Consider the following 13,798-nt stretch of genomic DNA (forward strand, 5'->3'; position numbering starts at 1 on the left):
ATAAAATGCGATCGAATCTCGCTCTACATGGGCTGGCCCACTAGGGTTGGTGCGTGGTCGCCCTTAAACACCACACCGAAGCAGGCCCCATTAATAAACAGTCACCAGTGTAACGGAAAGCCTGCTCCACAGCCCCAAATGGCTGAGATCGTTTTGATGAAGATCTGGCGGCTGAAATTGCCTGGAGAGGGGAAGCCCTGACCGCCCGTCATTTTAGCGCCGCATAAACTTTTTTTTTTTCTGAAGGAGATAACAGGGACATATTACTCTGGAGTCTGGACAGAACTCCTGAAACAATCAAGAGTCACACAGCCCTAGCAAGTTTAGCAGATCCAGAGCCGAAGATGAGCGGGGTGAAGAAGGTGACGGACGTTGCGGCCAAGGCCGGGAAGGCGATCGACTGGGACGGCCTGGCCAAGATGCTCGTCTCCGACGAGGCCCGGAAGGAGTTCGCCAACCTCCGCCGCACCTTCGAGGACGTCAACCACCAGCTCCAGACCAAGTTCTCCCAGGTATCCTCCCAATCGCCGGGGCCCCATCCCTGTCTCGCGCCGATCTGGCAAATGTGCCTAGGGTTTGGTCCTCGGTCAGATCAGATCGGGGGAATCATTACGTTTCGATAGCCCACGCGGTTGCGCCCGGGATCTGCTCCTGGAGCAAGATGGGATTCGCAGATCCATCATCGGGGGACAATCAAATCTCGGTTTCGCCTTTAGGATTTACTTGCCCAGTTGGTTTAGTTATTAAACTATTGAACGATTTAGGGATTTGATGTGAGGATTTGAGAGGAGGTCGAGACATGAGCAAGAACATTTGGGGGAATTTCTGGATGGATAGTACGTCCCGTGTCTCGCCCTATTGTTCCTCTTATATCTTTGGTACATCTTATATTTTTCTGCGTGTAGAACTACATATTCCTAAATCACTACGCACCCCAACATTACCGACTGGAAAAGGTGTGGCTTATTTCATCTCTCTTGTAATCCAAATATTGCTTTTGAACATGAAATTGGAAACTCTTGTGAGGTTCTCAATAGAGGCATGCATGGATGAACTAAGTAGCCTTCTTTGGCATGTTACATGCTTGTAAAGTTTAACCCTGTTTGTTTGGTATCTTTGAATTTAACTTGCGTATGCTAGTCTTACGGCTACATATGAAACATGCATCGCCATTTCCGGCATATCGACTGATATGAGAGATCTATATCTATTGCTACTGCAGGAACCAAAGCCAATTGACTGGGAATACTACAAAAAGGGAATCGGATCGAAAGTTGTGGATATGTACAAGGAAGCTTATGATAGTATGTGTATTTCGTACTCTCCATCTACTTGCATTTCTAGGAAGCCAGTGTGCTATAAATTTGTAAACAAGATGGTTTTGATTTAATGTTGGATTTTTAACTAGTGGATTGTATGTCTTCCGAAGATTAAGAATTAGGATACCAACTGTAACTTGCTTATAGTTCAAAATGCTCCCTTCACAATATTATAGTAGTGTTGTATACTTCATGTATGCATTCTAATACATCATGTTTTAGGTTTCATCTCCCTTCTTGAGGGTGCCCCTAGCAATATGTTGTATGACAGTGTTAGGAATTTCAATCCTGCTATGTATTTTGATTTATTCACACCAAATGATTTAGCATTTAGTTTTTGCTACTTTCCAGTATAGCTGTTAGTCTCGCTAGTCTATGCTCATTCAATCTGTTTAACCTCTCATTGATACACCAATCAACGGAACTAATGCAGGCATTGAGATCCCAAAGTATGTTGACACTGTCACTCCTGAGTACAAGCCAAAGTTTGATGCTCTGGTGAGGATTCACCATTATAAATATGCTTCACTTTCCTGTTATTCGCATAGGCACCTTCTTTGGTACAAATTGGATTGCCACTGATGGCTCTTCCACTCAGATCCTTATGAACTTTCTTTTGAAAATGCATAGTTAATCGAAATGAAGGAAGCAGAGAAGACATCTCTGAAGGAATCAGAGAGGATAGAGAAGGAGATTGCTGAATTGAAAGAGATGAAGGTGAGGTGGATCTTTGACAAATTTGGTACCAGTTGCTTTTACATTCATCCTAACATCTTGTTTACACATGCAGAAAAAGATCAGCACAATGACAGCAGACGAGTACTTCGCGAAGCACCCTGAACTCAAGAAGAAGTTTGATGATGAGATCCGTAATGATTACTGGGGATACTAGATAACGGCGAAAGTCCAAGTTCTTTTACTAGAACATGCAATAATACTTATTTGTCCCTCTGGAATCTCATCATCCATACTTGGGTGAATTCCATAACATGTGGACTGGGCTTGTTGAAATTCCAACATAACTCTTATCTTTGTGCTTTCTGTTGGACCTCATCATTTTAAGGGTTGCCAGCTTATTTCAATGAAATTTTGTCTTGTGTTTTAACTTTTGCTCCTTTGTACAAGAGGATTTCTGCTATGGCTTGATTCCTCCATGTACCTTGTCGTTTGTCAATGTGCTCATCCTTGATAGACACCGATCTTTAGGCTGGGAGAGAGGAGTTAACCTAACATGTGACATGTCTGTAACAACATTGTGCATTTCTGATGACTGAAGCTTTCTTAAATTCGTGAACTGCAATGATGCATACTAGTACGTCCCAAGAAAATGGTATCCAGTAATTGAGTGCAATGATGCATACTACTTCCTCCTTCCTAATACAAGTCTTTTTAGAGATTTCAATAAGGACTACATACAGATGTATATAGACATCTTTTAAATTGTAGATTCACTCATTTTGCTTTTCTATGTAGTCCACATTGGAATCACTAAAAGGACTTATGTTTAGGAACGGAGGCAGTAGAATGGAGCGCTGACATGAACTGATGCTGTAAGAATTCCATCAGTGATTACAAAGTTCAATACAATCCACCCATATTCTGAGCTCAATAGAACAATTACCGCTTGTTTGGGTCGCCTGATTTCATTTCATTTGGTAAGGGTATTGGCTGAATCGAGACCCCAAATCCAAATTTCATGTTTGGCTGGCACTACGATTTAGAGGTGAAATCCTTGCCAACACCAAAATGAGGAACAATATAACATTGAACCTCTACTGTTCACACATACAACAATGTTTTGCTTTAAACTGAAACTTGCCAGTACATACTCCCTCCGTTCGGAAATAACTCCTTGCGTCAGTTATTTTCAAACGGAGGTAGTAGAAAATAAAGCAAAAGGAGAACATTTAACATAAGACTTTGTAAAAAGTTCAATCTTTGCAATGCAACAAAGGTTCACAGCAACATCAAATGATGACAATTTAGCCAAGGTTACATTGAAACTGAATATTTCCATTCCTAATACCACGGAGGAAGATTTTCATTGCTTGAGAATCTTTCTGTCTTCATTCTTTCCTTCATTGCCATACTATGCCCAATATTTGATGACCTATTGCCTGTAGCAAGGGTTTCTTTGTTTTCCTGCAAAATGTGATTGGAAAATGTTCTCACAGTGTACAGACTGTAGATTGTAAGTAATAATGGTGACTCTAGCGACTCGTACATTTCTAATATGTACATATGATTGTCATATATTCCTGGGTAGCATTCAATATGCCTAGCCATGTAGCTTACACAAAGGTGTAAGAAGAAGATCACACGAAAGAAGATAAACAATCAAGATATTGAGTAAGATAACAAGAAAGGTGTATCATCACTATATTGTACCAGATTAAATGAAGAGGACATAGAATGAACACCCAACAAAGCACATAGCATGAAAAGGCTGGTATAATGCACACACAGCTAGAAGGGAAGAAACTGCAGGGACTGTTCGTTAAATAAATAAATACTCACTCGATTAGTATACATACATCTACTTTTGGATAATGCATTGTAACATGGGTGGTAGCTAGGAGAAGCAGTAAGAGAGACCATGCTAAATAAATAAGTGTCATTTCTATCCCATTGGTACCAAAGTCACTAAGCCATGCCTTAATTAATGTTAGTACTACTGTTAGTAGTACCATGTAGAGCTAATTTTTACACATTAGTACTTTATTCGCAAAAAATGTTATAATAGAAAACGAGCAGAACTTTACTTGAGATATTACGCGCTTGGCAATGACTAGCAATCAATGTCAAAGAGCCAAAAGACAAGCTTAATTAACTTCTGGAATATATCTGCGATGTTCCTAGAGAGGCAAACACAAAAAAAGTGCAGCTGGCTATGCATAGAAATCAACTAGCAGAGAGCCAGAAACAAGCTTGATACAAATACTAGATGTTGAGCACGATGAATACCATTCACAGTAAAGAAATCTTCTTCTGGTAATCAAATCGATAGACACATTTACATCAGGCTTGTAGTGGGAGTATTTTTTTTTGACAATCCTAGGGCTTTTATTATTGATTAATCATGGTCATTGCCTGTGAGATATTTTCACATCTTTATGTCCAACAAAATTTCTTAGAAGTTGTGCTTTCTGCTAGAAATGATCAAAGATCTACCTAGAGGGTGGGTGGGGGGGTGGGGTGGGGGGTGAATAGGTATAATTACAATTTTTAATTATTACTTGGGAATTTTAGGCAATTATGAGGAATATGAAAGTGAGCCTAAGAATTGCAAAAGTGATACTAGTGCTAGCAATATACTCAACAAGTAGAAAGGCAAGCAACCACAATAAGATATAGCAAGTAAAACAAAGCACAAGTAACCATAAGTAAGGAGTTAGGGTTAGGGTTAACCGAAAGCATGTATCCCGATGTTCACTTCCTTGGAGGGAAGCTAGTCACCGTTGAAGGGGTGGGTGTTACCATGAAGGCACAATACATCTCGACGGATCACCCTATTCTCCTTGAGATATCACCACGAAGGCGATTCTCAACCACTAGTGGTAGACCTTGAGGCGGCCTCCAAACCTTCATAAGCTTTTCGGGGGTAATCACAACAACTGATTCCTTTCCGAAGAACTCCTACCGCCTAAGAGTCTCCAACCTCAAACAATAACAAGAACAATGGGAAAAAGCTAAGACTTGCTCAAATCAAGATTTCCTTTGGTCAAGAGAGGGGGAGGAATGTATCTATCACTTGGTGGAAAATCTCTCAAGAACTCTCAGAAATCTCTCCGGGATCTAAGATTTGGTGAAGGAGGGAGTGAGAGGGAGCACTTGGGTGTTTTAGGGTTGCTTTGAATGAAGTGGTCAACCAACTCCCGGAATAGGAGAGGGGTATATATAGTGTAGCTCCGAATAAAGCCGTTTGAGTGTAAAGTGGTTGTTAAGTACCGAACATCCGTTGTATCACTGGACACCTGGTGGCTGGAAGACATGCACAGCGATATGAACATCGTAGGCAAAGAACATAGTGGGGGACCGGACATCCGGTAAAGTACTGGACATCGAGTGGTGCATTCAGCTACCGGACATCTGGTGCATACTGGACATCTTGCTCGGATAACATAGCTTCTGTTGGGTTCTGGCCGGATTTCTTGTATGCTCATCCAGAGCCAGGGTGATGGACCAGACATCCGGTGTGTACCAAACATCCAGTGTTTGAAAGTCATGTACATGAAGATGCAGGAGGGACCGAACATCCCGTGGAGTACCGGACATCTGGTGGAACATTGAGCCACGGGACAACCGGTGCCAACCATAAGTCCAGCCCAAATCACATAGCCACTGGTGCCCGGGGACCGGATTTTCGGTGTGTACCAGACATCCAGTGCTAGGACAATAGACCTGACATCCATTACGACAGTGATGGCAGTGGAGCACAGGTGGTGCACTATAGATTAGGAAGTCCTATACAATTTTTCCGTGAAGTATAGAAGCAGAGTTTCTTGGCTGGAGTATGGGTGTAGCATTTGCACTGGATATGAGTGGAATATTGGGTAAGGAGTGAACGTGAAATATGTTAGAAAGTGTGAGCTTGGGCTTATCTCTTCAAACCCCATCGATCCCCACTTAATAATGTGGGATCCCTATAGTCAAGAACAAACCCAAAAGGCTACGCATATATATTAGAAATAAACCCAAGAATTACATGTCATTTTTGGAAAAAACGAGCTGAAAACAAAGATTTGATAATGGTTCAAGGACTGCAAGAATTTTTGGAAAAAACGAGCTCCCTCCCTCCCTCGTCCGCCGCCGCTCCCTCCCACCACCTCCTCCTCCTTCTTCTGCGCCCTAGGAGCCCCGCCGCCGCCTGCTACTCCTCCACCGCCTCGCCTCTTCCTCCTCCCCGCCTTCCCATCGCTTAGGTTGGCGGTTAGCGGCGGCTCGATCCACTCCGTGGTTTCAGATGGGCCGCCTTCCCCATCTCTTGTCCGTGTCCGGTGCCGTCACTCGATCTTGATCTTGGGAGCATGCGGGAGAGAGGCGTCGTGTCTATTGCCAGGACGGGACATGGGGGTGGAGGCGAGCGAGAGAGCGGATGTTGCTGAAGAAGCTGGGGAGGCAAGACGAGGGCGGCGTGGCGTTCCGTGGCCGCGGTGGCCAGAGGGGCGGCTCCATGTCGCGGTGTATGAGGTGCCTAGAGGAGGATGCTGCGGCAGGTTAAACTCCTCTCCCGTTGTAGAGCAGTCCGCAGTGCCATCACCGTCGTCCTTGCCTTCGAGCCATCCGTGCCGCCGTCGCCGTCGCCTAGAGGACGCCGGTAGGAAGCAGCAGCTCACCGTTTCCTTGGTCCCCGCCGACGCCAAGCGAGAAGAGAAGGTGAGATCGAATTTGTCTGATCTTTCTTTTTCCCTGTCCCTCCCATGGATTTTCCCGGATCTTGGTGAGCTCCTCAACCACCAGATTTTGCGTGTTCTGTGAATCCAATCCTTCCGCCTGCAGGGGGTGCTTTGGGGTTTCTGTAGGGACGAGGAGAGGATTTGTGATGCGCATCGCCGCCCCTCTCTCTTTCTCTCGACTCAATCTCATTTTTTCCTTCTAAACAGTCAAATTGCCAGTCAGTTTAGCTGTACTGAGCGACAAAGAAAAATGTGCAGGCTTCTCTTTGTATCCCATGCACGTGTGCTGTAGTTGTAGCAAGAAAATTCTTCGGATTTCCCTGGCAATCTGTCAGTTTAGCTTCAGGCATTCCTTTGTATCATTCAGACTTATAGTTATTTTCTTACTTTCTGTAGGCACGTGTGCTGTAGGTGTAGCAAATTGGACAAGCTACATCGCTAATGCCGGGTGTACGGAGCTCAGGAAGGCTATCTGCAACAAGCTTCAGGGTACGTGCACACGGATGCATTTCTTATTTTCAGAATATCCATATTGAATAAGTAGTCTAATTGACTTCCTTGTCGCTCGGTTATCGATATGCAGAGGATAATGGTCTAACCTATAGCCCAGATCATGTGCTAGCGACCAATGGGGCTAAGCAATGCACTACACACGCTGTTCTTGATGTTCTCTCATGTGGTGATGAGGTAAAGTTATCATCTTTGTATATCACAATTTTCTAGGATAAACACTTTTCATTCTAGATTAGATAATACCATGAAAATATCAGCACCAAGTGTTTATCCTGTAGTCCTTTTTGTTGTTCCATGTTCCTAAAATTTAGCAAACTGCTTCATTTTCTTTTAAACTGCAATTTTTGTTTGGGTCTTCCATGCTTTGTCATTAACTCATGATGTGGATGATGCAGCGCCATGGATCAGTCCCTGCTATAGGAGAGAGAGAAGATGAGAGGATGAGAGAGAAGGAAGGAGAGGAGGGAGAAAGAGAGAGGAAAGAGTACCTGGAGGTGCGTCGACCGGCGTCGGCATGTGCTGGCAAGGTTGGGCGGGACCGGGTGGTTGGCTGCGGCTCCGTGGTTTCAGATGGGGCACCGTGGGGAGCCAGGGAGGAAGCTTGGCCCAGCCATGGCGTTGGTGCTGCGGAGAGCCGCCTCGCGCTACTTCATCGTCGACACTACAGGCTTCGCCGCGGCCTACGCGATGCCGCCCCAGGGGGATCAGCAGCAGCCCCCCTCGCTGCAGGGGCCCAGCCAGCAGGTCGGGGCCAAGCTGGGGCCCTGCATCGAGTGCAGCGCCACCGGCACAAGAAGTGCTCTGGGTGCAAGTGCATGCATATTGGTGCGCCCCCACCCCCCGCCCTCGTCCCCCTCCCTATTTCTTGGTATGACATGGTTGTGTGCGTCCTGATCTTGCATTGCCGCTGAGTCCCTGCGGAATCGTGGCGCCCCCTTTCTGTAATTCGTTGCTTGATGCGTGCTATTGTGCCGGGATCCTCCACCGTTCTTGGCCCTACCCCCGGTGTCCATGAATGTAGATTGTGATTTCTGTCGTTTCTTGGATGCTTTGGGAAATTGGGTCTTACCTTACCCCTGTTGTCCATTATTGCGAAATTGTGATTTTGCTCTTGCTTCTTGGATGCTTGTGTAATTCGGTGTTTAGGTTCAGTGATTTTAGTGGTTCTTGAGGATCCAAGACATACATAGTAGATGGGAACCTCTGTTCTTGTGAGGTTATTGAGTGGTGATCATGCGGTTTGGTGTTCTCATGAGATAAGTGCCTTCTTGCGGGCCCCTTGCATCTTATTTGTGCGATTTGGCTGTGTATGTCTATAATAGGTACTTTGCTTTTTAGGATTAATGATTAAGCGGTTCATGGTGTTGAGCATAAGGTAGTTGATGAGCCAGGGAGGCGGCTTGGCCCAGCCATGGCGCTGGTGCTGCAGACTCCCCGCCGCGTGGCGTCTCACTGCTCGTCCCTTCTGGTCACACCTCCCCATGTGAGTTCCTCCACCCTAATTCAGCTCCCCTTGCTATCTAATTTCAATTTTGTTTCGCATGTGGGTTTGGGTGGCCAGGAGATTTTGCACCACCAACTATAGCAACACCTTTTTTTTGCCAGTTAGTGTTACGGTTCCTGCTGACGGTGTATATCCCTTGAACAACAATCTTCCATTTTCAGCTGCTACACATCCAACTGCAGTAGCAAATACCTCCATCCCCGATACACTGCGGATGGTAGCTCTGAAACTATTGGTTGCTTAAGTAGTTTCTGTCAAGTTGTATATTTAGCTGTTGGCTGCCATTTGTAGTTGCAGTTAGTATCTTCTTTATTTCACACCATGTTTTCTTATGTCTTGCTTCTATCTTGCTGGACTTGTGGGATCTAAGTGATCTATAATTGTGTTTTCTGGTCATTACATCAAAAAATGTATCCCCACTTTCAAAGATGATCCTTGTTTGTTGCAAGGGAAAGATCTATTCTTGCACTGCGCTAAGCACATCACAAGTAGGTAGGTTAGGTTATTTATGTGAAGTTTTCTTGCTATATATGTTGTGGAATCAAGGTGTCTATTGACCAAATGAAGAATGATATATCTATCTGCATATTTTTCTTTTTAGATGAATTTGACTAACTATGCCTACTCTTTCAGCTTAAAGTGTATTTGAGAACCCATGCACTTGACCAAATGGTTCACGCAGTAGCTGCTTCATTTGGCATTAGAATGATTACCAAATTTTGCTACGAACTTATGCTGCTACTATAACCTTTTTGTAGGTAAATTTGAAGCCTAAGGTGCCAACAAAGGTAGTTTGTGCTGAACATCTTGAGTTACAGAACGAGATACTCACACTGCTTAACATACAGAGGCAAGTACTTTCCTAAAGGAGCTCCTGAATGCTTTAGGCTTTGATGTCTGCTTTAGTCTGATATTTCCATTTGATCTTCCAAAAGGAGCAACCATCACAGTGCTGAAATTATGTTCCACTTGATGGTTCTTAATTGTATTTCTCAGTTTAGGTTTGGACTTGCACTATAGGTGGTTGCAATCTCAGGCTTTGCGTGTCTGTCTATGACATCCTTGCCGTCGAAGGCGGATTCACCTTTCCATGATAGGGCTGCTCGACGTATAAAGTAATTAGTGCCATCATCTTTGCCATCCATTTATCTTTATTAAGGAATGTGATGTTACTACTTACTAATTATGTATGTTGTTTAGTATTTGCAGAAGCATTCTCAACTTTCCTCTGTACTTTCTCTTTTCTCTATACTTTGTTTGGGTAGTATTTACCCTGTCCCGAGAATAGCAGAGATAGACATGCCTATGTGTACAGCTAAGTAATCAAAATAGTTGAGATAGACATGCCTATGTCTACAGGAAAACCAGCTTAACATTCATATCTCAACTCCCTATACACTCTGACCAGACATAAAATTAAGCTTAGGTCAGCAAACTGGAAAAAGGGCATATATGGTTACCGTGTAGAGTATGTGAGTAAATACACATGTTGCATGGTGCATGTTTTTTGCTGTGAGTTTCTTTGTATGCTAGCGGAGCTCGAGTTCAATAGTTCTTCACATTACATATTTTATTCACCCCCGTACTGCATTTCTGTAAAATACATTGGTTCCAGTCTTGACTATGGGCTGTTTTGCCATGCTTACATCAGAGCTCAAAAGTAGATGTCATCAGCAAGTAGGTGATACATGTCTATCTGATTTAGCATTTTGGAATTGCTCACAACATTTCTTTCGGCATGTCAATGAAAATGGCACCTTCCCATTCTGATGTTCATTATGTTTCTTGAAGCCCTCACCATCTTTATATTCATTACATATTCTCAAAAGCTTATTTCTTAATAATACCTAAAGTGAATACCATGAGCTACCTCTCCAGTTTATTCTTATTTGAGTATTAAGAGCACCTACATTGCTTTGGTTCTGTATGACTGATCAAATTTACACACACCTCAATCATAGTAAAATCTGGAAGACGACGTAAAAGAATCAAAGAAAAGTAGAGATGCACAATAGTTTTTGCTTTTCAGGGATTGTTCTTGGGTTCAACTTTCGCCGGCATGTTGTTATTATAGAGTTACCGTATCTCTTTGAATCGTCATATGTACTCCAAACTCTTATAGATTATGCAACTAGCTAATGGTTGGAACTTTTACTCAACTTTATTATAGGTGGCACAAAGTCATGTTAGTTGCCATTTTATTGCTACAGATATGTTCTTGTTCTGATTGTTTATGTGATGATTATATTCATGTGTATGTAGCACAACCTCATGTTTACATTTGGCTTGAAGTCGGCTGTACTTTTTTTTGCTTTTGTTACAAGATATATCATCAATTTCTTGTCTGGACGTACTTTTATTAGTTTGCTTCTAACTGCATCTTAATATGTACTCAGTAGGCTCTACAGGATTCGATGATGGATGTGTGAATGTGAGCAATCAGGATATAAATTTCTTCCAACAGCAAGACATGCTGATTAGATTCAGGAATATGTTCTTGCGTCCCAGCTTTGCAGCTTCACGTTGTAGGACTAATATTTGGTACCTGACATGAGATTGAGAAGTACCATGCTTTAATTAATTAGTACATACCTTGTGCAGGGCACATAAAATATATCTGATATCGGTTTTTTGTTATTTATATTTTTATCTTTTCTACCCTAATTCAGTAGCACCATTTCTTGATGTTATTTCTCTATAGGATTGTTGCTTCCACTATAGCTTTTCCCCTCTGAAATGAATTTGAATTAGGTCACTTTAGTGTCAAGGTAAAAATTTCTTTGTTCTCGGGAAGAGCCAATATCCTAGGTGATCGTTAAATATTATTAATAATTACCAATTAATAATTATGTGCTTGACTGTTTGTTGATGACCAATAATTATGTATTTCACTTATAAGTAACTATCTAATTTGCATGTTCCATTTTATTTCAGATGTAACACATTCTTTGTATGTATTCTGATGGATTTTAGATATGCTCACTTGATATCATTTTTTTCTCTTGACTCTAAAACATGTATGTACAAGCTATTTAAGAGGGACAAGAAGGCGGAATAGCCTCGCTTATACAGTTTCTGACTGCTAACAGTGCCATCATCAATGAGCTTCACTCTAAAGTCTGTTCATGGGAGGGTTGGGCTTCCTTCAATGCTAGGGCTGAAATTGGAGAATAAACAAGGGGTTGACATGCTTGTGAAGTTCTATTAGGTATGCTTCTCTCTCTCCCCAAATCTTTCGGTTCCTGAAGCACAAACCCTGTCAGTTTGTCCATATGTAGATTTTTTCCCTTCTTGTTGGTGCACTATTCTCGGGTTTTTGTGTGTTTCTTTCTTGCGGCCAGCTTGACCATTTACTCTGGAAGGAGTTATTCAACTAAAAAAGAGCGAACAAGTTGAGATTCTTTTGTCTTGTCCATATCGTTCCTACAATGTTGTTTGGGTTGATTTTCTTGCTTTTTTGTAGTTTGTGGAGAGAGTTAAGTAGTAGGGTAGCCTTTCTATGGTGGCGATCGCATGCTGTGCAGCCGAGTGTAGTTAATTTGGTGGTTCATGTTACAAGAAAAATCATTCCTCTGTAGGTTTCAGGTTCCTTTTGTTGTGAGGTGCTCCATGGCCCTTTGCTTGGTTGCTCTGTGGTGAGGCAATAGAGATAATTAGCAGTCTTGTATACTAACCAAGAGAACATCCATTTCATGATTTTGGGTATTGGGTTCTCTTTGCTAAACTAGCTGCAGCTAGATGAGAGAAGTAGTAAGTAATATCAGGTGCATAATTTCTATCAGTCTGTGTATTCTAATGACTACCGATATCCCCTTGCCTGTAGTGTGGCACTGAATCAATAGTCATTTTTGCACAATCATGTGTCATGTTCCTTTATGAATCATATAATATCAAGAGACAACTTATGGAACTGTTCAGATTTTTATGGCAACCCTAACTTCGCTAGGTAATAACTTTTTTTGGTCTTTATCCAACTGGTTTTTATCATATCAAATTACTGCAGAGCGTACTGATTTTTTGTCACCTAGCAACGGTGCCTTTCAGTTCAACTAACCTCCGAAGGTTTAAGGTGAACACTGAGATATTTTTGGGTTTGTTTGAACTGTTGTGTCTGTCCACTTGAGTGCCTCCATATGTGGTTCTCCTGTTGCATTAGTTATATTATTATTTTTGATCATCTTGCCCAAAACTAAAGTTTCACTACATGAAAAATGACTACTTTATTTTATACCATGTTATCCTCTTTCTCTTCCCCACAGGACAGCGTCTCCCCGCGTTCTCGATCTGGCGCCGCCACATATCATGATTCTGGATCGGGCGCAGGTCATCGCCATAAGAGAGCCTGGCTGGTGTGGTCTTCATGCTTGGTGTGTAGAAGCACGGGGGATGAGTAGGACGGGCATGGTGAAGGAGCAGCTAGGCTGGAGCTCCGGCGTTGCTCGTGTCATGGTCGAATGGAGCCGGCCATCACTATGGGCTGCTGCTCACCGGTCATCATTCCCCAATCTCAGTTGCTCATCTTTGGCTTCACCATCTTCCTCCCCTGATCATGCATCTATTTTAGATCATATAATTATGCTATATCATATATGTTGTTTAGTTCAGACTTGTGCATGTGCATGCATTGGCATTGATTTAGACAGAGATATTGCATGATTTGTACATAGAAGGAGTACAGATGATCTAGGAATAAATGTTTGAATAAAGTTAGTAGTGAGATTTAGATCTGCACTGTTCTGTTTTATGTAGATTCTAAGCTGCAAAATCATACATGGTCCTGTTAGTAATTTGTTTGAGTTCTGAGTTTACGCATTTTCCCTTCGAATGTTTGTATGTGTGATCACTTGCTTTTAGGTTCCCAGTGGTATATCATGAGAAGTTTTTTACTCTGCACCGGGTGATCAACTACATATTTAGACGAATACACTATTCAGGACGAGGAACATTAAGATTTCTAATGTTGTTTTCCTCTTTCAAGATTGCAGTTTTCATAAGCCTTAGATAGCTAAGGTACACATAGTTTTTATTTAACATTTTTTACTGTTCTCTCATCTCCTATATGGTGT

General features: G+C 42.5%; 2 protein-coding genes across 2 annotated transcripts; both read left to right on the forward strand.

The window, feature by feature from the left end:
- The first annotated feature begins 250 nt into the window (after positions 1 to 250).
- On the forward strand, positions 251 to 2,428 carry LOC119364199 (ATP synthase subunit d, mitochondrial-like). The gene is made up of 5 exons (XM_037629627.1): positions 251 to 512; positions 1,223 to 1,304; positions 1,753 to 1,817; positions 1,950 to 2,036; positions 2,110 to 2,428. Exons 1-5 carry the CDS (start codon positions 345 to 347, stop codon positions 2,209 to 2,211), a joined length of 504 nt encoding a protein of 167 aa, XP_037485524.1. The 5' UTR covers positions 251 to 344; the 3' UTR covers positions 2,212 to 2,428.
- Positions 2,429 to 6,656: 4,228 nt separating this feature from the next.
- On the forward strand, positions 6,657 to 13,519 carry LOC119364200. The gene is made up of 8 exons (XM_037629628.1): positions 6,657 to 6,695; positions 7,112 to 7,204; positions 7,299 to 7,402; positions 7,624 to 8,053; positions 8,608 to 8,711; positions 9,491 to 9,582; positions 9,729 to 11,940; positions 12,992 to 13,519. The coding sequence occupies exons 4-7, from the start codon at positions 7,669 to 7,671 to the stop codon at positions 9,787 to 9,789; spliced, it is 642 nt and encodes a 213-aa protein (XP_037485525.1). The 5' UTR covers positions 6,657 to 6,695; positions 7,112 to 7,204; positions 7,299 to 7,402; positions 7,624 to 7,668; the 3' UTR covers positions 9,790 to 11,940; positions 12,992 to 13,519.
- Positions 13,520 to 13,798: the final 279 nt, after the last annotated feature.

Source organism: Triticum dicoccoides, chromosome 2B (assembly GCF_002162155.2).
Source record: "Triticum dicoccoides isolate Atlit2015 ecotype Zavitan chromosome 2B, WEW_v2.0, whole genome shotgun sequence".
Taxonomy (NCBI): Eukaryota; Viridiplantae; Streptophyta; class Magnoliopsida; order Poales; family Poaceae; genus Triticum; species Triticum dicoccoides.

Excerpts from the sequence above, each read along its gene's own strand:
- LOC119364199 (XM_037629627.1), top strand. The coding sequence starts at position 345 with ATGAGCGGGGTGAAGAAGGTGACGGACGTTGCGGCCAAGGCCGGGAAG. Across the intron at positions 513-1,222 it reads TCCAGACCAAGTTCTCCCAG|GAACCAAAGCCAATTGACTG; the intron begins GTATCCTCCCAA and ends TTGCTACTGCAG. Across the intron at positions 1,305-1,752 it reads GTACAAGGAAGCTTATGATA|GCATTGAGATCCCAAAGTAT; the intron begins GTATGTGTATTT and ends GAACTAATGCAG.
- LOC119364200 (XM_037629628.1), top strand. The coding sequence starts at position 7,669 with ATGAGAGAGAAGGAAGGAGAGGAGGGAGAAAGAGAGAGGAAAGAGTAC. Across the intron at positions 8,054-8,607 it reads GTGCAAGTGCATGCATATTG|TTGATGAGCCAGGGAGGCGG; the intron begins GTGCGCCCCCAC and ends AGCATAAGGTAG. Across the intron at positions 9,583-9,728 it reads ACACTGCTTAACATACAGAG|TTTAGGTTTGGACTTGCACT; the intron begins GCAAGTACTTTC and ends TGTATTTCTCAG.